At 34.5% G+C, this 27,693-nt stretch overlaps 1 protein-coding gene across 1 annotated transcript; it reads right to left on the bottom strand.

Moving 5' to 3' along the window:
* Positions 1-363: 363 nt before the first annotated feature.
* Positions 364-27,234, bottom strand: LOC136035492 (ER membrane protein complex subunit 7 homolog). The gene is made up of 5 exons (XM_065717323.1): positions 27,079-27,234; positions 9,330-9,466; positions 5,699-5,957; positions 3,106-3,180; positions 364-586 (listed from the first exon to the last, which is right to left on the bottom strand). The coding sequence occupies exons 1-5, from the start codon at positions 27,175-27,177 to the stop codon at positions 461-463; spliced, it is 696 nt and encodes a 231-aa protein (XP_065573395.1). The 5' UTR covers positions 27,178-27,234; the 3' UTR covers positions 364-460.
* Between the last annotated feature and the right edge of the window lie 459 nt (positions 27,235-27,693).

Consider the following 27,693-nt stretch of genomic DNA (forward strand, 5'->3'; position numbering starts at 1 on the left):
TATTATTTATTATTATTACCTTACCTTTATTATTACCACAGGAGAGGGCTACAAACTCCAAGTCACACTTATTTGTATACAAATACATAGAAAAAACAGGGAAAAAACGAAGTACTTTAAAGCATAAATTAGTTCTAATTGAGGCATAGATTTCCAAATAAGAGTTAAGGCCAAAAGACTCCTTGATATTTTTAAGAAAAAAAATAACAACAAAAACACATATAAATGGAGATTTGACTTTTATACTTAGAAGAGCCGATAAAATATTTGCTTTTTAAGTGATTTTTCAATTTAGCTTATCAATAGTAGGTTCAAAGAATTGAGGACCTTTCGCATAACATTCCATTAAAAGAAAGAGATCTATAGAAAAAAACAAGGACTTATATTACATCACAAGCTACTAAAAAAACACAAATATAAACAGCAATTAAATCTATCAACTCATCACTCAGGAGTAATATTACTCCTTCTTCTTTCTTGCTGACACAGAAGATTTCTTTTTTTGTTTGTCTCCACCGAAAAATGATGTCAACACTTCACTCATTTCAGGAACTTCTAAACGTGGCATTTGCATATTTTCCATCTCCTGAAAAAAAAAAGAGTCAAGATTGTCTCAATGTATGAGTGGTTCAAACTGCAATTCTTTTACCTTCGTAAACCAACGGTAGATGAAAGTACAGCTTAGGTACAGTCATGTACTTTCCTATCTTCTCTATAGAAGAGCTTTAGTACAAATCATGTGTCGCACATCTTGCCTTGTTTCCTCCTTCACACGTGCGCAATGACGAATTGTTAGCGATGGCTGGTCACACACGCAGAGGGAATTTAGGAGACCTAATAGTTCATTTCGCTGACCACACCGTTGGTGGTGCTGTGATGTGTCCCATTTCTGAGACAAACGTCCATGACTGTATATACCACAGTCTATGTAGACACCAGTTGCGCAAACATTTTTCAAAAGCAACACATAGCTATCGTCGCGACATCGACGATAGAGCCAAGATCTTTCCGCGCTGATTGGCTGAGGGAGCGCCAGAGGTTAATGGAGCTAAGATCTTTCCGACTGTTTTTTTTCACACTGAGGCATCAGTTATTATTTTTAGAAAACTTAGCATAGAATAAATTTTTATTCCATGTAGCAAATGTAGCAAGGATATATTTTAATTATTTTTTAAATAAAGATACAGAAAATATATTTTACAAAAACAGGGGATGGGGATTTTTTTTTTCATTTTCTTTGACAAAGATACCAAAAAAGATACTTTTCGAAATCCAGGGGCGAGAAGCAAATGCAGCCCCAAACCCCCGGTTGGTGTTCCAGAGAAATTTCTCACAAATTAAAAAGTGACATTTTTCGATTTGGCTTCTAATCGAAGGCGTAAAAGTATACACATGAATTCAAGTGTTAAAAAAACAACAATTACAGTTAATTTCACAGGCTTCACAGAACAAATTAGAACTATAAAAATTAAACCCGCAAAGAAAGGTGAATTATCTTCAAAATATTCAACAACATAGGAACAATTGTCCATTTCTCAAATTTCAAGGGTGCAATTTCAAGGGAGGCAAGGGTGCAACAGGAAATAATAGGCTTGCGTGCATGAATCTAGGTTTTAATTTCCTTTTGAAATTTGAGTCCTTGATGTTCCAATATGCTTGAAATGCAGAAAAAAAAAATCAATAGAACAATCTTTCATAAAGTTGAAATGGGACTAGCTCTGATTAATCAAACCAGTTTCATAAATTCATATCTTATGCTTTTATCTTAGCTTTGAGTTATTTTAGGTTTAAAATTACAAAATTAATAGACAAAAAATTTATTCCTATGCTAATCTCATATCGTTGACCAAGAGATCCCGACTTGAAAAAATCACTTTTGGCACTTCAAACCCCCCATTACCCATTAAATAAGTTCAGGGTGTGCTTTTCATCAAGGATGATTTTCAATTTCAATGCATTTTTGTGCAGAATTTAAACTTTAGCGTAAACAAGGGGGAGGGGGGAGGGTATTGTGGAAGGCTACGGCTTTCCAATGCCTTAGATAAGCCTAAATACGATACTGAAAATGAGTGGAATCTACAAAACACGTTTTTTCGGATTAAAGTATAGAGCAACGTAGAAACTCACAAGGAACAATGATTTTCCCATATAATTTTGAATGAATGTCTATTACAGCTATTATTACCATTTTACCATTATTGTTATTAATAATGGTAAATGCCATATTATTACCATTTTACCATTGTTAGCTAGACAAAAAACTTTGTTTATCTCTTAGATCTCAAGACTATTCTAAGTCTAGCCCTGACCAACAGGTGAATGGTTACCTAATTTACACCCCCCCCCCCAAAAAAAATTAAAATTCATGCAATAATATTTTTGCAGCAAAAACTGTCCAGAGACGCTGTATCACACGAACTATTATATGGTGCGCGCTATGATTTCTCGTCTCATGACAATTTTTCTTAGAATTATTAGAGGCCTGAATTCAACAAATTCAAAGAAAATTAATTTAAACAACAATTTTCAGTCATAAAACAGAAAGCAAATTAACAAAAAAAACAAAAAAAAAAACTAGAAAATCATTATGAGCTAAGAAAATCCGGGAAATATAAACGGTTCCCGTTTATTTTTATACGAATTTCACGGCGGACCGATATTTGCAGTCAAACATTTTCTTACTCCAAAATGCGGTTACGATTTGGTTTTGAAACTTCAGTCTCGAAATTAAAAAGCGTCATAAAAAGTAAGTTCGAAATTGAAAAAAACAATTTTAATTTTCCAACAATTTTAAAATAATAAAATGTTCCTTATTCAATATTAATCATCCACAAATATGTTCATCAGTGGATCCGTATCAAGACTTAATTTGAACCACTGGTTAGCTTACACAGTTACGATTAGGGGTGTTAATTAGAGGGAGAGGGCATCCACAACCCTAGATTTTTCCCCCTTCCCACCAAGTTTTGAAACCCCCCCCTTAGATGTTCATGAACTGGCGCCACTGGCTAGCATAGTGGCTCGTAAGTTTTATAGTTATGACAAGTCACAACTAATAATCTAGTTAGAAAAAAAAGACAACCGAAAAGAGATGAGAAATCTGACCTTTTTCGTCTCCTCACTGTTAACTATTTTTGGAAGAACTAAAATAAGCAAACAAGGGACGACCATCATAAGAACCTGAAAAAGAATTATTCTACTTTTACTTCCCTCATAAATACATTAATTGAGGAGTAATATATAAAAGAAAGAAGAACATATATATATATATATATATAAACATATATATATATATATAAACATATATATATATATATATATATATATATATATATATATATATATATATATATATATATATATATATATATATATATATATATATATATATAAAAGAAAGAATATATAATATATAAAGAAAAAAAATATATAAAAGAAGAATCCTAATCGATCCATAATAAAATAATAAATTGAAAATGCATGCGATAAAATTAAAAAAAAATTTAGAATGATGTATGTAAATTTCAATTTTTTCTAAAAGGGGAAAAAGATTCCTGTCACATACACAACTTTAAGCTTTTTAATAAAATATTTTTAGTTTTTTCACTTTACTACCTCGAGCGAGTCTTTAATCATATACACACTTCTCAAGGATGTATTATCAATGCTTAGAAGGAAACCAAGTAAAAAATTTAAGATAATTAAAATACGGCACTTTTATTTGAGAAGAAAAAGAAGGCAAAAAACATGTTAAAACTACTACTGGAATGAAAAAGATAAAAATAAATTAGCTTTACAAAATCTTAATCCAGGGGTTCTCTAAATTTTGCTTAGATGAAAAAAGCTGTCAGTTAACTCCTAATCCCTTCCCCTGCCAGTATATCCTAAATACTAGATCAGTTTATAAGGATTACCGTTTGCAATATCGAAGATGCCCCAGTCCCCCTGAATAGGGCATATAAACCCTATAACAGTCGCATTGTTATTTTCCTAACTTAAACCAACTCACATTAAAAGGGATAATTCTGTTGATCCAATGGATGGTTTCCCAAATACCAAATTATGACCCTTTAGTTAGGACAATAGTGTTTATGGACATAACTCATTTGGCATTATATTTGTTTTAAAGGACATATCCAGGATTTTGGTTCGGGGGAGGGGGTGCCAAAAAAATCTTTACAGAACGCCTTAAAAACTAGTTTATATGTATTTTTGCTATTTTTTACGAACTGGGCAAACTTTCGGGGGCAGGGAGGTCAAACACGGTGACCCCTCCCCCTGGATATGGCCTTGCTTGTTTTATAGTTGAATAAATTGTAAATCCAATCCCTTTTGTGTTTCTTTCAAAGTATTGTAAATCGCAAAAATTGCAATTATTCCGGGGCCCAGACTCAAATTTGGGATTGGACTGAAGAAAAACTGCCATCATGTAGCAATAGCATTCTCAAAATTGTGAGAATGCCATTTTCCAAAAAAGGGGGAAACGCCCCCTAAAACAGACAAAATCTTAAAGAAAATCACACCATCAAATTCAGCGTATCAAAAACCCTACTGTGAAGATTTCAAGCTCCTACCAGCAAAAATGTGGAATTTTGTATTTTTTGCCAGAAGAAAGGTCACGGGTGCGTGTTTATTTTTTTTTTTTTTTTTTTTGTCAGGGATGGTCGTAACAACCCGGAGGTCTTGAATACCTTGAGAGGGCTCATTCAAACAGAAATTAAAATTTATAGTATCCTTTTTAAGAGACCAAAAAGATTGGAGGGGAACTAGGCCCAAACCCCCCTTTTTTCCCAAAATCGTCGGATCGAATTTTTTAGATGACCATTATGCTCATCATAGTTGAAAGCCCAATACCTTTGCCTTTGGGCATAACATGCCCCAAAGCCCCAGGGCAATAGTCTTTAAGAGATAAAATGATCCCATTGTTTATGCGTGGTATTTATTGTTGGGAAGCAAGCATACATTTTCGGGCGGGGGACAAATTTTCTTATTTTTTTTCCACGGCGGAATTTTTCATGGGGAGGGAAGTTTCCAGGGGGTGAGTTGTCAGGGGAAGTTTATCCACTGGGGAAATCGGCAATAATTTTGTAAATGTCTTGTTTACTCTTTTTCGTCTCAATTTTACGCGTGGAGTTGTTAAGGGTAATTGTCATGGGTGAATTTTCCCTGAGATTGAATTTTCGAGGGGAGATTTCCGTGGGGAGGGCATTTCTCCGTGGAAATGGGGCCAGATTTCCTGGCACTATTTAAAAAAATGATCAGAAATTATATGAAAAAAAAAACAAGTTTTTTAAACTGAAAGCAAGGAACAACATTACAAATTAAAACGGACAGAAATTATTATGTATATGAAAGGGGTTGCCTCATCCTCAACATCTCGCTCTTTGCGCTAAAGTTTAAATTTTGTCCCAATTCTTTAAAAAGACTACTGAAACACAAGGGTCGTTTAATTTGAACAATAAGAAGCCATTTTAAAAGTACTAAAAAAAACTTTAGCGTAAAGAGCAAGGTGCTGCAGAGGAGGCAATCCACTTCATAGGCTATACGTAATAATTTCTGTTCGTTTTAAGTTTTAATGTTGCTCCTTACTTTAAGATGAAAAATTAGTTATTGTTTTGATTTAATTGCTTAAAAGAACTAAAAGAATCATAGAAAGTAGTGAAAAATTCAAATAAGAACGCAAGAAATATAATAGTACCATTGGCGAGAATAAAAAGTCCGTGATCCGCCATTGTTCTCTCTGTTGGAAATATTTATATGGGAGCATTGGTTTCAATTTGAGAGGATAAGGTAGTTGATTAACTTGAGACGGTTGAATATAGTTCAACTTCCTTGCCCGTATCTTCCCCTTTGAGTTTATATCAATCCGGACAGGCTCATAAAACACAGAGGGGTTAACAACTTCAACGACGTATGATCCAGGTAATAGCCCATTAACGCTGAACGTACCATCTTCTCTATACAAGTGAAAGAAGATATGAGTTAGTAAAATACAAACTCCTGAAAGCTAAAAATATAAATAATATATGACACAAAGGAGAGAGGTTTGGTCATTCGTATGAAAGAGCCTCCAGATTCTAGAAGGTTCAAATCAAATCGACCAACGAAAACTTTAGAACTAAAGGTCAACCAAGAATATGAAAAAACTGTAGCACGAGTGCAGAAAAGTAGTATTAAAATACCATATTACTGGTTACAATTGTTGAAGACTATTTACAATAGCTTTAGGTTTCAAATGGACCAGGCGCGTAGATGGAAGGGGACCCATAAGCCCAACCATATCATCATCTTTCTAAGTTTTCCATGTGCGCCTATTATTTTTGAAGCACTGCTATATGCTACTACTGCTGCAACTAACAACTCACCGTAGCACAAAGCCGTCTGAAGCTAACACAGCTACGCAAGCTCCTCCCCTACCCAATCTATTCAAAGCATCCCTATTTAAACCCTCCGAGTAAGTTCCCATTTCGCTTAAATTCTGCTTTGGCATCCTCCTACTCCAACCGCAGACGACCTGCTTCCAGTTTAGCCCTAGACGGTTGGCGCAAAAGAACTTCCAGTATATATATATATATATATATATATATATATATATATATATATATATATATATATATATATATATATATATATATATATATATATATATATATATATATATATATATACATATATATATATATATATATATATATATATATATTATATATATATATATATATATATATATATATATATAGAATGAAAAGAGAAATCACCAATGCAACAGCATATATATATGCTGTCAAACAGCATAGCCATACACAATATATATATATATATATATATATATATATATATATATATATATATATATATATATATATATATATAAATATATATATAAATATATATATATATATATATATATATATATATATATATATATATATATATATATATATATATATATATATATACATATATATATATATATATATATATATATATATATATATATATATATATATATATATATATATATATATATATATATATATATGGGGGAAAGCCCCCCCGCGCACGTAAGTCGTTAAGCGCCATATTAGTTACGCGCCATTGTAGTTGTGTCCCTGTGTCCCACCTGTGAATAGAGATAGATATATATTATATATATATATATATATATATATATATATATGTTTTAAACTACATAAAACATGCGAATTTACAAAATTCTTCGCTGTCCCATTGTCTATGCATATAAATAGATTGTCAGGTTTACTGACTCTTGAACATGCAACCGATAATTGTCTATGGGAAAAGCAATCCGTATTCATATCTATACCTCATTATTCTAATGATGTGTCCCTGTGTCCCGGTCGTCATTTATATTCCCTGTGTTCCGGTCGTCATTTGTGTCCCGGTGTCCCCGTTTGTAATTTCTCTTTGAGTGTCCCGGTCGTCATTTATATTCCCTGTGTCCCAGTGTCCCGGTCGTCATTTGTGTCCCGGTCTGTAATTTCTATTCGAACAATCCCTGTGTCCCGGTCGTCATTTATCTATCCCGCCTGTGCCCCCAGCGTCCCCGTTGTAGTTGTGTCCCTGTGCCCCGGTCGTCATTTATATTCCCTGTGTCCCGGTCGTCATTTGTGTCCCGGTGTCCCAGTTTGTAATTTCTCTTTGAGTGTCCCGGTCGTCATTTATTTTCCCTGTGTCCCGGTCGTCATTTGTGTCCCGGTGTCCCGTTATGTAATTTCATCAGTTGACAAACATGACGTCAGTCGACAAACAATTTCATGACGCATACAGCTCAATCCTTAAAATGACGTCAGTCGACAAACATGACGTAAGTCGACACACAAACATGACGTCACTCTGTTTGACCTATGTGATTGTATGGATGAGTAGGGTTAAGGCCTCATTCAAGTGCTGGTCTATATTAATCACTAATTTAGGAAAACAGTCTTCCTTTTCTCCTTCTGTCTCTTTATGCAAAAGAACTAGAACATATAAAAAAAAGGATGACAGAAGGAGAAAAGGAACATTGTTTTCCTACATTAGTGATTAATATAGATCAGCACTTGAATGAGGCCTTAACCCTACTCATCCATGCAATCACATAGGACAAACAGCATAGCCATACACATATATATATATATATATATATATATATATATATATATATATATATATATATATATATATATATAGTACTCAGCACGCGGCATGCTTCTATATATGGATTTTTCATCGTCACTTGTTATCTAACCGCAGACAATTGCAGCCTTTTCTTGATGTCATGACGTCACCACAGGTATGATAAGGCCACCCTGTGAAAAATACGAATTTTTTCTCAAAGTTCTGATCTATTTAGATCATTTTTGTGGGCAGTCATCGCTGTTCCTCGTCCTCAAGCCGTAGATTTCATTGTCCATTTTTGTTCATCATCATTTTTGTTCATCTCTCACCTCAGTAAGTTTTTTCCATGCCTTTTGCTTTAGCAGTTTAGATTCATACATCATCTCATTTAATTTCTGAAGGCATTATAGATAAAAAATATACGTCGTTTTCAGATTCCAACCACAGATCACTGTTCAAAATTTTCGTTTACAATCCAATGTGATTCTTGCTGTTGTTTGTTCCATGCCTTTTTCTTTAGCTGTTGTGAATCTCACTTTCACTGGTTTTCTAATCACATTTATATGTGCTTCATTTTCATCAATTAATCCCTTTAAACATTTTAATTGACCTTAGATTAGAATTAGCACCTTTGTACAATTACGTTTTTTGTTATTGGGCCTTTAACTTTTGCCTTGACAAATCTTCTGTATATCTTCTAACTGCATTTGTCTTTCTACTTCATTTTGAATTTTGATTACTTCAGACAATTTAGCAATGTACTTTGCATTAGCTGCCCGTATTGGTTGTCCAGGTTGTTTGTTTTCACTTATTGTAAATTTAATATGTTCGGGCTGTCCTCTTAGTCCTATCATGTTTGATAGTTCAGGTGGTTCCAAAGATGGAACACTTAGACCACGTTTTAGGGAATGGAACCTTAAGATAAGATAAATAAAATTTATTTACCAAAAAAAAAGAAAAGAAAAAAGAATAACAACAACTTGTCTGCTAAGGTGGCTGAGAGAAGTAAAAAGTCTTGAATCTAGGCATTTCAAAACTTCCCCATGCTTAAGAATAAGAGAGCTCGGAAAGTCTGCTTAGGGTTGCTGCTTTGTTTAGCTTCTTAAAAAGTAAAAGACGTAGACAGACCTCATACAGACAAGTCGGTCCAGAAACATTTGGTATAAATATTAACTAACTCCCCTTCACATTTTATCTGTATTACATACTTGATAAAACCCTTCCAATCACCCCCATCGACAAAAACAGTGGTATTTAATCTCCAGTCTTCTGATGAAGGGATAAATCCAAATTTCAGCTTTATTTCTTGAGGCAGAGATGATGGAGAAAATACTTTTCCTTCAATCTGAAAAAAAATAAGAAGATTAAGATCAGCAAAAGTCGGCAAGTTAAATCAGACTTGAAGGCTGAAGGAACCTACACAAACAAGGCAGGGGGGGGGGTGGTCCTTTAGGAGTGTTCCAAAAACATTCCCAAGCAAAATATTGTTACACTTCAGCACAATTTCGGCTGTGTAAACGTATAGACTATCTGCAACCAGATATACAATTCCATGAGATACATATATTTTGAAATGTTGGCATATTCCCATAGAAAAATAAATAAATATAGCCTCGTCAGAAGGAATAAAAAATGTTTTATGTTTGAAAGCTCCATTTTCAATTTTGTACACAAATGAATCAAATAGTTAATTTTTAGAGAAGCCAACTTTTATTACAACTATGAATATATCCATCTGCATCTATTAAAGTACTGTCAATTTATCACATTTCCGAATGCTTTTACTTATTGCTGCTTGAAACACTTTTGTATAATTACTGGACAAAACTGCCATTTTAAAGGACTTAAATGGGCTTTTTCAAAGTTGTGATAGCCAAGTACTAGATATAAAAGTTTTATACCATTACCTTACACATAATTTTGATTGTTGATGGTAACATACGCTCTATTTTTTGCCTCTTAAGTTTCTGCACTTTTGTTCTACAATAGCAAATTTTAAACTGACTGGGAGCAGTTTTGTCCTATAACCAAAATTGTTGTACTGTGTAGTTCTTCACAAGGAAGTACCTCTAGACCATTGGTTCCCAGCCTGTGGTAGGGTATCCCAAGGGGTATGCAGAAGCTTTTGAGGAAATGCAATAGAAAATATCAGCATTGCCAGAATCAATACCTTGGCCATTGGCATTAAACAGCTACGCATTATAGTTGACACATTGTTGACCAAGTTGAGTGTGTCTAGGTTTGTGCATGCCATTAACAGCACATGGAAGCACTGGAAAATGTTTGAATGAAAAACCCACAGATGTAAGAAATATAAGATTGCTATCCATTTACTTATAAGGGAGTCAGGCAAATACTATTTGTCTTTCCAACATTAAATTACTGTACACAGACACAAAACTGTTGTACAATGACTGATATTTTTAGTGTGGCATGCAACTCTTATCTTTGTCTGGTTTCCTTGACAAAATAATCTTCATTCTAGTTCAATGTCTTTTTTATTTTGAAGATACTTTGCCACTCTTGTATTATTCTTTTTTAAGTTAGGGTTGTAAATACACACCCAGTTACTAAATGATTGTTGAAATGTTCAAATGGACTAGCGGTTAAAAATTGGAACAGTTAAGACCTCTGCTGCTATTGAAAAGATTGAGCAGGGTGGGATGGCAGCATCAACAAAGAACAGTTCAAACCAATCTAATTTACAAGCACAATCAGATGAGAGTGCATCAATGGACAGTACTATGGTCATAATTGACATAATTGCCAAGTCAACGTCTATTAAAAGCAGTGCTGTGGTGTCGGAGTTGGAGTCGTAGTAATTTTTTTCTCAGTGGAGTTGGAGTCTGTATATTGAAATGCCTGGAGGCAGGGTCGGTTATAACTTTTACAAATCTAGTTAAATAAAGGTTTAAAACAGGAATATGAAGTCAGGATTTTAGTAAATTTTGGATGAATGGATTTGGAGTTGGTATATCAATCATTGGAGTCAGAGTTGGAGTCAGGTAACTTATAACCGGCTCCACAATCCTAATTAAAAAAACTTATAACTTCAATTCATTGTCATCAAAAAAAGGAAATATTGTGATGAATATCTGATGCATGGATTCTCATTCACGGCTTATGATGACTGTCAGAAATGATTGTGTATTATATGTGGAGACATTTTATCAAATGAATGCATAAAACCTGACTGTTAATGCAGCATTTACACACTAAACACCCTAATTACACACATATATTTTATATGTGTATACACATATATTATACTAGCTGTTGGGGTGGCGCTTCGCGCCACCCCAACACCTAGTTGGTGGGGCGCTTCGCGCCCCCCCAAGCCCCCCCGCGCGCGTAAGTCGTTACGCGCCATATTAGTTACGCGCCATTATAGTTGCGTCCCTGTGTCCCACCTGTGAATATAGATAGATTTATATATGTGTTTCAAACTACGTAAAAATTGCGAATATACAACATTTTTGGCTTTCCCACTACTGGGAGCTTTCCGTTTCCAATTGCCAGCAATTGATCTGAAAATGTTTGACCAGAGTCATCGTTTTGCAATCGGACACGCATATTTGTAGTTAATTTTAATATTTTTACGTGTGCCCATAAATTAGAATTTTTCAGGCAAGCATTCATTTCGTCTGCAGGAGTTAAACTACGTAAAAATTGCGAATATACAACATTCTTGGCTTTCCCATTGTCTGTGCATATACAAAGCCGTATGTACTAATAATGACGTCATATGTAAACGCTCTTTTTACAAACAAACAAATATGCATACACACAACTCGTTTTTATATAGATAGATAGATAGATAGATACAATACAAATCAACTGCGTAAAACTTGCGAATATACAACATTCTTCGCTGTCCAATTGTCGCTGCATATAAATAGATTGTCAGGTTTACCGACCCTCGAACATGCAACGTACAATTGTCCATGGGAAAAATAATCAGTATTAAGATCTATACCACATTTTTCTAATGATTGACCTTGAGCTTTGTTAATGGTGATTGCAAATGCTAATCGAATTGGGAATTGCAATCTTTTAAATTGAAAAGGCAGATCCGTTGGAATCATGGGAATGCGAAGAATAAGAAAAGCCTCACCCTCGAAAGGCCCTGTCAAGATTGTGGCCTCTATTAGGTTTTCCATTGTTTTTTTTTACGGCAAGTCGCGTGCCATTGCAAAGCTTTGGTAGGTTGATATTTCTTAAAAGTATTATTGGAACGCCTATTTTTAGTTGTAGCACGTGTGGTGGAAACCCTGAAAGATCTATGGAATTTAAAAATTCAGATGGATAATTAACCGCTTCATTTGGTTCCAAAACTGTGTCGACTGACTTGTAAAGGACTGCCTGGTCTCGAATCTTGGTCAAAACAATATTGTTGATTTCGTGGACGTCTATATTTTTGGGTGCGAGAATCGCTCTTTCACTAAGCCATTTATTATTTTTATAATTTTTTAGAATATTCGGAAATACTTTTTCAATCAATTCATTTTTGGACGTCACTAAATTACAGAAATCAGCAGGTAGTTGTATACGTCCTGAAATTGAGTCTATCGTATCATAAATGTCTTTTTGTTCCGACGTTAACTTGGAAATGTTATTTTGTACATACGACAATAGATCACTCGTTCTGTAACTTTGTTCACGATCCAATTCTACACATGTCGAAACAGCAGCGATACGGTTAGGTGAAGGCATTCCAAAATCCTGAAGAGGTTTGTTTGCCATACGTACGCACAAATCTTCTATAATAACTAAAGTGTAGTTATAAATTTCTGATGTAAAATCAAAAGTCATATCTGACGTCTCTAACTGTTTTCGATGGTGTATATCTTCGGACATTTTTGACTTATATTTTTCCCATAACTCTGTAGGAGCTGATGGAGAGCAAGTTGTTAAAATGATGCCAAACAATGCACGAATTTGACTTGGGGTTGACGTTTCGCACGCGTCATTGATGCAGTTATCCCAGTGTTGGTCATTCTCCAATAAATTCAGAGCTTGGCATGCACTACGGTAAGTGTCATGTATAGTACCGTTTACAGTTCTCAAATACTCAAAGGATGTCGGACCGGGTATATTCACCAAAAGCAGGCGTAGAAAGAAGCATTCATGTTGATTGGGGTGAACGGTGTAGAGTCTTCCTATCGTGGTATCTTTGAAGATGGTAGGTTGGCCGTCGACTGACTTACCCTGTTTTCGACGTTCAAATACTTTATTTTTAGTATTCCACGTGTAATACGAAGGCACTTCAGTATACAGCAGTTTTTTTGCAAAAGAATCATTTTTGCAAAGCGAAAAAAAAAGCTGTTAATTTTGTATCCGGTGGATTCAGGGCTCTTAGTTGCACCTTGGTTTCCGAGAAATAAACACGTTGACCATTCTGTAAATGTACCGCTAAGTGAACAACAGCTGGACTACGTTCATGTATCGGAAATGAAAGAATTCACCAAACAGCTTCATTACTGCTTATGTATCTTCCAGCCTGATATTGTACGATTTCGTCGAAATCTTTGATTTCGGGCTGCAAGCCAAAAACTGCCATGTCACTGCCTTTGTTGACGTATTTACATATGTATTTGATTGCCTTTACGGAGTTACAGTATTCAAGGTTTATGTGTGCATTAAATGTTTTTGATGATAATGGGGAATATGGAACAACCCACTGGTTATCTACTTCGATGGTGGTACCGTTGCCATTGTAGGTTCTTCAGTCATTTTACAATTAGAAATTTATCTTTCAACGGTCTTCTTACAATTAAAAATTTGTCTTTGAACGATATTCTTAAATACCTGTGTCCTGGTCGTCATTTATATTCCCTGTGTCCCGGTCGTCATTTGTGTCCCGGTATCCCAGTCTGTAATTTCTCTTTGAGTGTCCCGGTCGTTATTTATATTCCCTCTGCCCCGGTCGTCATTTGTGTCCCGGTCTGTAATTTCTCTTTGAGTGTTTTTTTCTTTTTAGTATTTTTTAGTTTTTTACATTTTTTCTTTTTTCAGTTTTCTTTTTCTTCTTTATTTTTCAGCTTCACTATGAAATACATATCGCCGAACCTTTGTTTTTTTAACTAAAATCTGGTAGGCATTGATGACCTTATCCAAGTCAAAATCCCAAACCCAATCATCATCGCTATCATTTTCAGTTTTGATATGTTTTGACTCTCGCTGTCCAGGTGGATCTTCATCTAACTGCGCGGTTTTGCGTTCTTTAGCCTCAAGCCTGTTTCCTTGCTGTTCTTTTGATTCCTCGGCACGCTTTCTTTTCTGACTTTCTCTATCAGCAGCAAGTTTTTTGGCATAGACTCTTTGAGCATCTTCATCAGCTTTTGCCATGGTAAGTTCATCAGTCATTGTAAACTTAAACATTAATAGATTTCTACATGAACATATGTCTTAAATATCTTGAATGACGTCACCGTCAAAGCAAAAATGACGACAACTAATTTCATGACGTCAGCCGACACAGAAACATGACGTCACCTGATCCACAGACAGACAGACAGACAACTTATTTTTATATATATAGATATTATACACATATATTTTTTCCAAAGACTCTGAAAAAGTCAAAACATCACTTCATTTTTTCCCATACAGAAAATGATAATGCAGCAGCAGCATCACACAGAATCAGTTATCACATTGCCAAACACAGTAAAAACCATACAGATGCTAAAAAGCAGTTGTTGGTAACAAACTGTAAGTAAGGAGCAAAGTGGGTCAATAGTAACCAAAACACTAAAAAACCAATATGTAAAAACGTGGAATTTTGCATTTTTTTTTACCAGAAGAAAGATAGCTGATGCATATTTCTTTTTCACCAGTGGTGATTGTATTGAACCAATAGTCCTAGAATATCAAAAAAGGCTCATTCAAACAGAAATTAAAATTTCTAGTGCCTTTTATTATTTGGCCAAAAAGATGCCATTTTGTTCACCATAGTTGAAAAGTTCCAAAACTATACCTTTGAAGACAACATGATCCCCCCAAGCCCCTGGGGATAGGTCTTTAAGTAATAAAATTTGCTCTTGTTTAGGTATAGTACTTGTTGTTGGGAAGTATACAAATATTTTAAAGGGGGTGGGGATTTTAGGTTTGGGGTGGGTTTCCTTGGGGATAATTTTATACGTTGAGGGAAATTTCCTGGAATAAAGTTTCCAGAGGAAATTTTACACTAGGGCGATTTGGCAGAATTCCTAATGAAGTTATTCTCATTTGTCTTACTTTCTCTTTGCCTAATCAATTTTGTATGTGGAGATGTTCTGGGGAAATCGTCCAGGAAAATTTTGTATGTGGAGATGTTCTGGGGAAATCGTCCAGGAAAATTTTGTATGTGGAGATGTTCTGGGGAAATCGTCCAGGAAAATTTTGTATGTGGAGATGTTCTGGGGAAATCGTCCAGGAACATTTTGTATGTGGATATGTTCTGGGGAAATCGTCCAGGAAAATTTTGTATGTGGAGATGTTCTGGGGAAATCGTCCAGGAAAATTTTGTATGTGGAGATGTTCTGGGGAAATCGTCCAGGAAATTTTTCAGTGTGTTTGGATTTCTGGAAAATTTTTTAGTCTTAGTCTTTTTCAAACAAAAGTATGCCAAGGAGAATTTCTCAGGCTGAATCTTCTGCAAGAGATTTTATGGAGGGAGGGGGAATTTTCAACAAAGATGGAATCGTCCAAAAATTTTATGGGAGGGGGGTATTCTACTTGGGATGAACTTCCAAAGGAGGAGATTCTCTTGAGGGGAGGGAATTTTTCATGGAGCGCGAGCCAGATGTACCAGCATTATTGGAAAAACGATCAGAAATTAAATAAAAAAAAAGATATATATTTTTTCAACTGAAACTAAGGAGCAACACTAAAACTAAAAACAGACCAAAATGATTTCGTATATGAAAAGGTTGTCCCCCTTCTCAATACCTTGCTCTTTACGGTAAAGTTTGGTTGTTTGTTTATCCCGATTTTTTAAGAATGACTCCTAAACACAAGAGCTGTTTAATTAGAATAAGAAGCTTTTTAAAGTGCTAAAAACTTTAGTGTGAAAAGTAAGGTATTGAGGAGAGGTGTAACCTCTTCATATACTTAATAATTTCTGTTTGTTTTGAGTTTTAATTGTGCTCCTCATTTTTCAGTTTAAACAACTTGTTTTTATAAATTAATCTCTGATTGTATTAAAGATGATGTTAAATGTATGTTGGATGAACAACATGTAAAAAAGATGAAGAAATCTCTTATTAGACAACATAGTTTTGAGAAAATTAGGGATGTGTCAGACAACATTGAATCTATGTAAGTAATTAAATAAAAAAAAAACAAGTTTTTTGAAATGAAAGTAAGGAGCGACATTAAAACTTAAAACGAACAGAAATTACTCCGTATATGAAAGGGGCTTTTACTCCTCGACACCCCGCTCTTTACGCTAAAGTTTTTTATTGTTTTAAAAAGTAGAATTGCGAGAAAGAATCAAACTTTAGCGCAAGGAGCGGGGTGTCGAGGAGGAAAAGCCCCTTTCATATACGGAGTAATTTCTGTTCGTTTTAAGTTTTAATATCACTCCTTACTTTCATTTCAAAAAACTTGTTTTTTTATTTAATTTCTGAAAGTTTTTGAATTAATGCATGTCTGATTTTGGCTCTCCGTAAATAAATTATTAAAATGAATTTTGCATATTAATTCTTTTTTTGGCTAAATGGCTTTCTATTAGTTTTGATCAGACGATTTTGAGAAATAAGGGTTGGGGAAGGAGGCCTAGGTGCCCTCCAATTTTTTTGGTCACTTAAAAAGGGCACTGGAACTTTTCATTTCCGTTAGAATGAGCCCTCTTGCAACACTCTAGGACCACTTGGTCGATACGATGACCCCTGGAAAAAAAACAAAAAACAAATAAACACGCCCCTGTGATTTGTCTTCTGGCAAAAAATAAGAAATTCCACATTTTTGTAGATTGGACCTTAAAATTTTTCTATAGGGTTCTCTGATACGCTGAATGCGATGGTGTCATTTTCGTTAAGATCCTATGACTTTTAGGGGGTGTTTCCCCCTATTTTCCAAAATAAGGCAAATTTTCTCAGGCTCGTAACTTTTGATGACAAAGACTAAATTTGATGAAACTTATATATTTTAAATCAGCATAAAAATCCGATTCTTTTGATAAATCTTTTAGCATCGAAATTCCATCTTTTAGAGTTTCGTTTACTATTGAGCCGGGTTTTACCAGAAACTGTTTGAAAATAACAAAATAAAAAACTTCTGTTTGGTTCAAGTGGATGAAAGCACTGATAATTCAAGTTTAATAGTTTGCTTGTAATTGCAGAATATTTGAATAAAAATATGTTTGAGGAAAAACCATTGTTATGCCATCCTGTCACTGAAAGATGTACTGTTCAGGACATACTTAATGTAATTGTAAGTAGGTTCAACCAAGCTTCAGTTGGCTGAGAAAATTGTTGTGGTGTTTCTGCTGGGGGTATTAAATCAATGTCTGACTGTTACAAAGGTTTAAGACATCACATCAAAGATATAGCTTCCCTATTTCCGAGAGCCATTGCACTATCCATAGGCAGAGCCTAGCTTCAAAATCCCTTCCTAATTCATTGAAAGGAGTTTTCAACAAAATAGTCAAAGTTATGCAACAAAATCATAACTATTTAAATTGTTATGTGAAAATAAGCATAGCTTACATGAGCTCGCCCCCGGGTTTTGGCAAATTTTTTTGTCCTGCTATTTCATACAGAGGTTTGATGATTATCCCAAGGAAAAGTACTCACAAGATTTTTTGAATTGAGAAGTGAAGCACAGGTCTTTTTCAACAATCAATCAAACTTATCATATTCCATGATGAGTTTTTTTTTACCCTTTACCTACACCCCAACATAGCTCAAGCCAAATTTTTGAATGCGTTGAAGAACTAAATTCTGAATTTTGCATTGGCCGTAATGTATCTCAAGCGCTCTAAAAACATCCAACTTTCTTTTAATGGACCAGTGATCCAGCCATTTCCCGGCTATTTATGCTTCTGAACTTTTACTGACAACCTCAGACACGCTATTAAATAGGTCTTCCTACCTGTAAAAATGGCTTTTTGGTCTGGAAAGAATGTTGCTGTTTACCCCTTTTTCAAATGAAAAAGTATAGATACCTTTAAAGCTATCTTCAAGCCTTATCTTGGAACTTGTATCCAAAGGAAAAGTACTCACAAGATTTTTTTAATTGAGAAATGAAGCACAGGTCTTTTTCAACAATCCATCTTTTCAGTTGGCTTCCAAGTTACATGATTGTATTCGATTTCAGCAGCTTGCATACTTCAGTGACATTTTTTTTCAAAAATTAATAAACTTAATGTAGGATAGCAGAACAGCTCCATTAACATTTTCAAGGTATCTCACAAGATTGAGCCCATGATAAAAAAAAATTAAAAGTTTGAGATTCCTGTCTCACCAAGAACCAGTGACAAGTTTCTGGCACACTTCATGGTCTCCTGATGGAGAAGAATCTCAAACTATCAGAGGAAGTGAAATATGATGTTATATTACACTTAAAAACACTTCAAATATCCTTCAAGAAGCAACTTGTCAATCTCAGAGAAAGAGGCATTAATTGAATTTTGACAGATTCTTCTCTGTGTTCCAAGATCAAAGATACAAATCTTACTGAGTTCTGGGCATGAACAAGGAAAGAATATAGACACATTGGTGATAAAGCCCTCAAGTGCCTATTGCCTTTCCAAAGCTCAGTACTTGTTGAGAGACTGTTTTCATTCTATGCATTAGTCAAAAACGAATATAGAAATAAACTTGATGCAGCTCCAGATTTAAGGCCCCACCTTTTGTCATTTGGTCCATATTTCAAACAGTGCAGCTCCAATATTCAAGCTCCAGGATCTCATTGAAAAATATTAAATTTTCTGTTCATAAATGTTCATGAGAAATTGTTAAAAAATAAAAATAAAAATGTAAAATGTTCAATTGACTTTAAAGCTCAGTTTTCATTAAGATAACAAAAACAAAATTATTAAAGAGATTATAGATTGTTAGTAGTACTACGTTGGAGAGGGCATTCCATGATGAATTTTTAAGGGGTATGGGATTTAAATAAGGTTGAGAACAACTACTCTAGGCAGTTTAATCCTTATCACAAGTAATAAAAGTGAAGGTGATTCATTCTTTTGGAAAGAAAATTTTATGGAAAGATATTCTTTGATAAAATGTTTGATTAAGTTTTACTCATTTTTGTTTTGTTTATTAAGCTGAACAACTTTTAAAAATGGAGCTTCTTAGCCTCTTGAGTTCCTTAAGCCTTCTTTAAGATCCATTCAGGGGAAGCATTATAGACCACTGGATATAGCCCTAAGCTATGTACAAATCTTCGCTGATTCTATTGCTTTTGCATTATTTTTGTACATGTTTCTGACCTGGTTCATAATATATGAAAACAGTCTACAAATTTGACAAGACCAGCTACTATTTCTCTATACTTTAAGCCCCTTGTGCACTTCATTTTATATAATAAATCAAAACTGCTTACAACTAAGGAAATGGGGAAAATCTTTACAATTCACTAAAGACATTAAACAAGATCGTGTCTTAGATATTCTGGCTCTAGATGCCAAGTAAGCTCTAGAAATCACCTACATAAACAGAATTTGTTTTGAAGCCAGTGAAAAGGCATCCATTTGAGAGGAAAAACACCTCTCTTATGGGGATTGACTGGGAAGCAATTGTCAGAGTAGTCACCATTATATTTAGAAATAATGTTGAATTGAGTCTTAAATAGTAAAACCCTTCTGTTCTTCTAGTGCTTAGTTCAGCAGTGACCATCCTCATGAGTGTTACCAATTTACCAAGGAGAGTTTATCCAGAAAGGAATAGCTTATCCAATACCACTATGACTGATACCTTACATTTTAGGTTAAGGTTACTTATAGAACCAAAATAAAATGTATAAAATTTAATTTGACCCTTCAATTCACAATTTAGAACCCTTTCCAAATATAATCAATTTTGAAAAGAGGGGTGCATTTTATCTTACCTGGTATTGAAAGAGAATTGAAAATGCCATTTTCTAATGTAAATATAAAATAATATTTATATGATTTATCAATTTATATACATATATATACATGTTATCTTGAATGTCCAAAATCTGGTGAATGTCAACAAAAACATAGTTGCTTGTTATTTCAAGTTTTCACTAGAGAATGTTGATGTTCACCATGCACTAATGGTGAATGTAGAGCATTTCCAAGATATATATATTTTCTTTTCAGTAATCCAGTCATGATAGATTTTTTGTCACCCTCTGGGAGAAATGACTAATAACATAAAACACACAGTACATTTTTAACAAGAAAAGAAAATAATAATAATATAAAATTTCACATAGCACAAATTTCAGATATCACTTGATTACTGAATGCTATACCATTATTGGATTGCAATTTTATAATGTCAGAACATTTAACAAATCTGTTTTTAATATGTATAATGTCAAAACATTTTAATTGTCTGTAATCCAAACATGAGTTGCATTTAATTTTAGCAGAAACCATTTCAGAAAGTATTTCAGAGTACTTTTCATGACAGAAATAAAAAATTGTATTCTTGTTTACCTACAATTAATGCATTTGGCTTCTAAAAAAAAAAAAATACACAATTCACTGCAGTATCCATTCTGTGTATGTCAAGAGTATCAGACCAAAAAATTAAAAAAAAAAACATTCCTGTCAGAATAAAACTTCACATAAGACTGGCACAAGATTTGCATAGGACCAATAAAGCTGACTGAATCCAAACAAAGGTAAGGATTTGTTTTTTTCCAATTTTACTTCTCACATAGAGATAAGGATTGAGTTTTAAGAATTGGGGTTTTTCTTCTCTTTTGGATATTTCTAGGATTGGGGTTTTTCCTCTCTTTTGGACATTCTGTAGAGCCTATTTGTGATTACTGACGTAAACCAGTGAGGGTCCAAATGCACAAGAATGTAATGAAATATTTGACCACTAATGTATTTGATGTTTCCTGACATTCACTAGTGATAGTCAACACTTGCCAATTTTCACAGTAACACTGAAAAGAAAATCTGTGCAGTTAGATGATTTAGAAAATCTTTGCACATGCTATCAAAGAGTCATGACAGAAGGTAGAAGTACTAAACATGCAAACTGAAGTGAAAGTGAAGAGAAGTCACACCGGCTCTTGTTCAAAGTAACTATTGCTGTGGAAATCAATTTTGTCAGGGTATAATTTGTTTTTTTTATAAATTTGATTACAGCAAAGAGTTTTACTCCAAGTGTGATTTTTGGAAAAAAAAAACACAATGAACAAGGGCTTTTGCCAGAATGTAGATGCACAAACATATTGTATCCACATGAAAAGAGACATTTCTGGGAGTCTATACCAGTTAGAGTTGGTGTCCATGATTTGGCAGATGAAGAACCTTATGATGATGAACTGAATTCAGCAATGAACCAATGAAAGCTTTGTGTGCCAGAAAATTTATGGGCTTTTTCAACAATCTTACATCAAGACTTTAAATTATGATTTTCATTTTTCAAATCAATGGTTCTTAGTTTCTATAAACTCAATTAATAGAATATCCATGATTTTGTAATTGATTTCAAAAGGAAAACTCAGGAATGTTACATTTCCTCTGATACATTCATGGTTTTGCTCCACCTTTCTTTGAAATCCCTTAGCCAAACCATGAATGTGATTCTTTTTTTCTCAAAAGCTTGACATAGAAGTAAACTTAGAATGTGAGAGTAAATAGAAAAATAGGCTTAAAAACACCAACGTTAATGTATAACTTTTTTTACAAATTAAATCAAGAAAAAAGATAGAGCAGTTTAAATTACTGACCTAGAAGATAAGGTAAATAATCTGCTCAAGAGAGCATACAGAGACGAGCAACTAAGCTTTGTGCCCCACACCAACAGCTTCCTTACCCTGAATGTCTGTGTCACTGGAAGATACCCAAAAGAACAAGACTTAGGGGTGATTGTTGACAGGAAGTTTAAGCTCCATGAGCACACTATGCAAAAACTTGATATGGCCAACAGAGCCCTCGGACTAATTAAACAAACTATATCATCAAGCTATCCTCTGATAATAAGAAAATTATATGATGATCTTGTAAGGCCTCATTTGGAGTTTGACTGCCCTTTTACAAATCTCCAGTATAGGGGAGATGTGGCAGCCCTAGAGAGAGTACAGAGAAGAGCAACTAAGCTTTGTGCCCCACACCAACAGCTACCATACCCTGAATGTCTGCATTGCCTGAAGATACCCATATTTGTTAGGTAGCACAGAGGAGATGTCATTTTTGTCAAGAAAATGCACTAGAATAATATGGCTAACTCAATTTTTACTCCTTCCCTTGCCACCATGACAAGAGGCCACTCAATGAAGCTGCAACAGGAGCTCTCCAGACACAGAAGACAAACTTTCGCTAAGTATGTACTGTCCCAACTTGGAACAGTCTTTCTAATGAGACTGTCACTGGTGAATCAATTAATTCTTTCAAAAATGTAGTCAATTTGGAGTGGAGTAACATGAAATAGAAGTACCAGTGGGATGCCACACCCCATCACACCCACTAATTGTGTCACCTCATCAATTCAAAAGCAAGATGTTCTACAGAAGAATGCAGTCCACCTTATCTTGCTTTAAATGTGATTTAAGGTAATGCCTTTTTGTTGCTCTTTCTGCATATAATAATTGTTTCCTTGCAAGTTCAATTTTAAGCCTTTATAGACCCTCAAAGATGATACTTTTGATAAAATTCTAGTTAATTGACTTCTTGCTATCTTGGAAAGGGTTTAGGTTAGGAAAATGAAACTTTCAGGGATGAATCTACAGGCTAAAGTATGTCCCAGGAAGATATTTTAAAGTACCCACCTCCACTCCTTCTCCCTCTAGAGGGCCCTGAAATTTGCCGGCATGACAAGTCTATTTATTTATTTATTTATTATTACGAATAGCGGTAAGCATCAATGCTTGTCACAAAAACACAAAATCATAATACTAATCTAAAGTAAATTGGCAATCACAAACTAAACAGCAAAAACTTCTAAATAACACAACACTACACAACAAAAGCGTCTAAATAAAAAGGTGTATTTACTAATGCACTCTTAAAAATTCGAACACTCTCTGTCTCAACAACCTCCAAAGGCAAACCATTCCATGGTCCAGCAGCTCTACTAACAAAAGATAATTGACCAATTTTTTTCAGTGGTTTTGGGGGATATAATTTATAATCATGCTGACGAGTAGAGTGATAATGGCTAAATTTAAAAAATAAATTTGGATCAACATCATCCTTTAATTATACAAAACATATTTACAAGGTCATTGCAATGTCTACAAAACTTCAGCAATGGGAGTTGAAGCCTAGAAAGTCTCTGCAGATAGGAAAGGTGCTGAAGGTATGGGACCAATCTAGTGGCCCTTCTCTGAACCTTTTCTATCCTATGCTCATCTGTTAGACTTAATGGAAACCAAACAGAAGTATTATACTCAAGAAGAGGGCAGGCCATTGATTTATATAGTAGTAAGAAATTATGAAGGTTAAACCTACTAAAGCTTCTCCTTATAGACGATAAATGATAATTTGTATTCTTTACAATTTCCAAAACATGCTTATCAAATTTCAATTGGGTATCAAAGTAAATGCCAAGGTCACGCACTATTTCGTTAGAAGGGATTCGTATGCCAGACAGCTGGTAAGTATGCACAGGTGGGAGTTTATGAGCATAGTCTAGAACAACACACTTAGAAGGGTTTATGAACATGGAATTAGATTTACACCAATAAGTTAGAGAGTCAAGATGTTCCTGTAAAAGTTGCACATCATTTTGTCTTGTACTGGTAGATAAAGTTTTACATCATCCGGGAACATCTTGACAGTAGAATGCTGAACAGAGGAAGGCAGATCATTAATAAATAAACAAAATAAAATTGGACCCAGGCAGCTACCCTGGAGGAATCTGCTTAACACATCAATTGAGGATGACATAGCTTCACCAACAACAACCTGCTGAGGTCGTCCATTTAGATAATCAGCATTAAATACAATTGTTTTTTTACCCAATTTATAAGCTGCACATTTTTTAAGAAGGGTGAGTATTGAGACTTTGTTGAATGCCTTTGAGAAGTTGATGTAAATGCAGTCAAAGGGTATAGCTAAATTGGCAAAACATTGAAAGTCCAAAATAACCTCAAGAAGCTGAGCATTACAAGACCTATATTTTTTTTTCGAAAATCATACTGAGCAGGATTCCAAAGATAATTTCTGCCAAAATACTTTTGAACACATGAAACAATCAACTTTTCCATCACTCAGCAAAAAATAGATGTAATTGAAATTGGCCAATAGTTTTTAAAATCCAACCTGGAGCCACTTTTGTGAAGTGGCTTTACCAAGGCCTTCTTCCACCCTGACAGACACAGTCCATGCACCAAAGATAAGTTAAATATATAGGTAAGTGGTTCTGCAATTTCATGAGCAAATTGTCTTATCATTATGTTTGGGAAACCATCCAAACCCAGCACTTTAGATGTATCCAATTTTATAAGAATAGTATAAACTTCAGTCAATGAGAAATCTGAATCATCAAATGGAACAAGAATGTCAAACAACACAATTGACTCTACTTGAGATACAAAATTAGCTTCATTTGAATGAACTGGCTGTGTTTTAACAAAAACTGAAGAAAAAATTTGGTTAAAAATAAGAGCCTTCTCAGAATAACTATCAATCTTTTGGTGTGTATCCTGATGTGTGAATGTAGATGTAGATGGTGCAAGGTTAGGCTTATTCCTATTTACATATTTCCAAAATATTTTAGGTGATGCAGTGCTTGACTGAATAATATGCAGCTCAAGCTCTTCACAATTAGCCCTAAGAAGCTGAGTGACCTTGTTTCTCACTAGTGAGTACACATGCCATTCACCTGAATCCTCATGCAACTGAGTATCCAAATGCCCTTGTCTGACTACTTTACTATGTTGTGACTCAATATAAGACCACCAAAGACTATTTTTTTCACATATTGCTTGGAGTATGTGTCTTGGAAGTTTAGGATTATTTCTATGACAGGAAAAATTCTTCACCAAAGGAGCAAATTTATCACTACATTCCCTCAACACTTTTTTTTACCAAATCAAATGTGGTGTCTGAAGAATTTTACCAGATTTTCAGTTACTAGTTGCTTTTTCTCTGCCTTTAGTTCTGAAAATGCAATTCCTGTTATTTGAGTAGAATTTTGAGCCTTAGCCTATCAATGTTTTTTTTCTTCAAAATTTAGGAAATGCATTTGTATATCTTCAAAGCCTTATAAAATGGAATTGAGCAATGTTATGAAGTTAAAAACAATTTTGTTGTACTTCAATTAAGCAGAAGATCTATTTTGCAAGGTTTCACTTTTATAATGCACATATTTATAAAGGTCATCAAAGGTCAGGGCCCTCTAGAGGGAGAAGAAGTGGAGGTAGTTGCTTCAAAATACCTTCCCAGGACATACTTTAGTCTGTAGATTCATCCCTGAAAGTTTCATCTTCCTAACCTACACCCTTTCTGTGATAGCAAGAAGTCAATTAACTAGAATTTTACTGATACCTTTTTCTCTTGTTTTAGATACAGCTTATATACCTCTGTTACTGACACTCTTGTTAAAATTGCTTTACATGTACATTGAATCAATAGTAACAAAATCAAGAATCAATAAACATATGAGAAATATATAATATGGAATATGTGTTTGCACATGAGGGGGGTTAGGGGTAAAATATAGTGGAACTACAGCTGGAAAATATTGGGCTAACTACAATTATTCTGCATATCATGAAGTGAGAATTGTTGTTCCTAACCCTTTTATGCAGCTAAGAATTAAGAGAAATGGTAGCAGCCAATTATTTCTGTGGGTTCATAATGGGATTAAAATTGAATTTGTTAGTAGCCCAAAGCAATTATTATATTTGGAAAGAACATAAAAATAGACATTGAGAGGTATTTTTGGCATATTTCTATATCAGCAATTTAAACTAGGCTACACCAAATTTACCACATTTTTTGTTTTGTTTTTGGAGCTTCCAAAAAAATTGAAAATACAAAAAAGCCTTATTCATGATTATGTCTCTAGACAGCCAGGTTGTTAGTGATTGGATTGAAATAAGCTATATTAAGTAGGGGGTTAGTTCAACTAGCTAAAAGAAACACAGAAATGTGTTACTTGTATACTCCTTTAAAGGGTTCAAAACAAGAATTTGTAAGGGCACAAATGAAGGTAATAAGCCTATATGAGAAAGAGAACTGAAAGAAATATTAAGCAGTAGGTGTGTCCATTTTAACTGTGCTGAGTTGTATGGAAATTAATCAGGAAAAACATTTCCTTTATAAATTAGGCCTCTGTTGCATGTTCCTATAGCCTAGGCCTAGGCTATTTTGACCATTTGCATTTCTTGATTTTGCTATGGCTTTCAGCCCTGGATTTTCTGAAAAATTATTGATCTTTCAATTACATGATTACCACAAAAAAAATGAGATAGTCATTTAAATTTCAAACATGGAAATGCACAGTAAGGTAAGACAACCAGTACTGGGACACTTCAATCACTCTGCCCATTCTGGGACAGAATCTTTGGTTGGATTGCAACATGTCCAATACTGGGACAAAAAACAACAGGTTTTTTGGAAGCAACCTGGAAAAATGTATAGATTGGGTGTCAAAGATTAAAGTCTTTTGTCCTAGTATTGAACATGTTGTTATCCAATCAAAGATTCTGTCCCAGAATAGGCAGAGGGATCAAAGTGTCTCAGTACTGGTTGTCTTACCCTACATAAATGTAATATTTCACATTACCATAGAAATTAGCCTATTTTAAAAGTGGATTAAAATTTTATTAGTAGCCTAATGCTCTGGCAAATCCAATGTTAAATTCACTTACCGAATGATAGTCATTTAATTCATTGTCATTTGGTTCTTCTACCTCACAATATAAGGTGTTGAACAACTGGAAAAATACTAAAATAAGTCCGTGCTTCATTCTTTTAAATATATTGCCAATAGCTGACTGCTAAACAACTAGGAACAAAATATAAAAGAGCCGAAAATGAAACACACATTTAAAAAATGCGGTTCTATCGTAAGTGCAGACGCCGCGCCGATCAAAGTGTGATTAACCGTGGCCACACTTAAGGAAAAAAAGAAGAAAAGAACGCCATTACCAAAACCCTTAACAGCCATACGATACGAAAACTCATAAAAATCTTATTCCAGCTTGAGAAGACCCCTCATATCTCTACTTTCTCTCCTACCTCGCTCGAGGGGCTACTGGATGACCGTTAAGTCACCTTTGCATTGTTAAATGGAGGTAAAGAGGTGATGCTGGGTGACGAGAAGATCGATCAAGTGGACAGCTTTACTTATTTTGGTAGTATTATTAGTATTGACGGTGGGTGCAGTAAAGATGTTACAGGTAGATTAGCCAAGGTCCAGGTTTTTTCACAGTTGAAAGCAATTTGGAAGATAAGTCGACAAACCAAAATTGAAATGTTGGAAG

This window comes from Artemia franciscana, chromosome 14 (genome assembly GCF_032884065.1).
Source record: "Artemia franciscana chromosome 14, ASM3288406v1, whole genome shotgun sequence".
Taxonomy (NCBI): domain Eukaryota; kingdom Metazoa; phylum Arthropoda; class Branchiopoda; order Anostraca; family Artemiidae; genus Artemia; species Artemia franciscana.

Bases quoted from the DNA above. Each gene is read 5' to 3' on its own strand.
- LOC136035492 (XM_065717323.1), bottom strand. From the start codon at position 27,177: ATGAAGCACGGACTTATTTTAGTATTTTTCCAGTTGTTCAACACCTTA. The intron at 5,958-9,329 runs GTATGTAATACA...TCACTTGTATAG, and splicing joins GATTGGAAGGGTTTTATCAA to AGAAGATGGTACGTTCAGCG. The intron at 587-3,105 runs GTCAGATTTCTC...TTTTTTTTTCAG, and splicing joins ACAGTGAGGAGACGAAAAAG to GAGATGGAAAATATGCAAAT.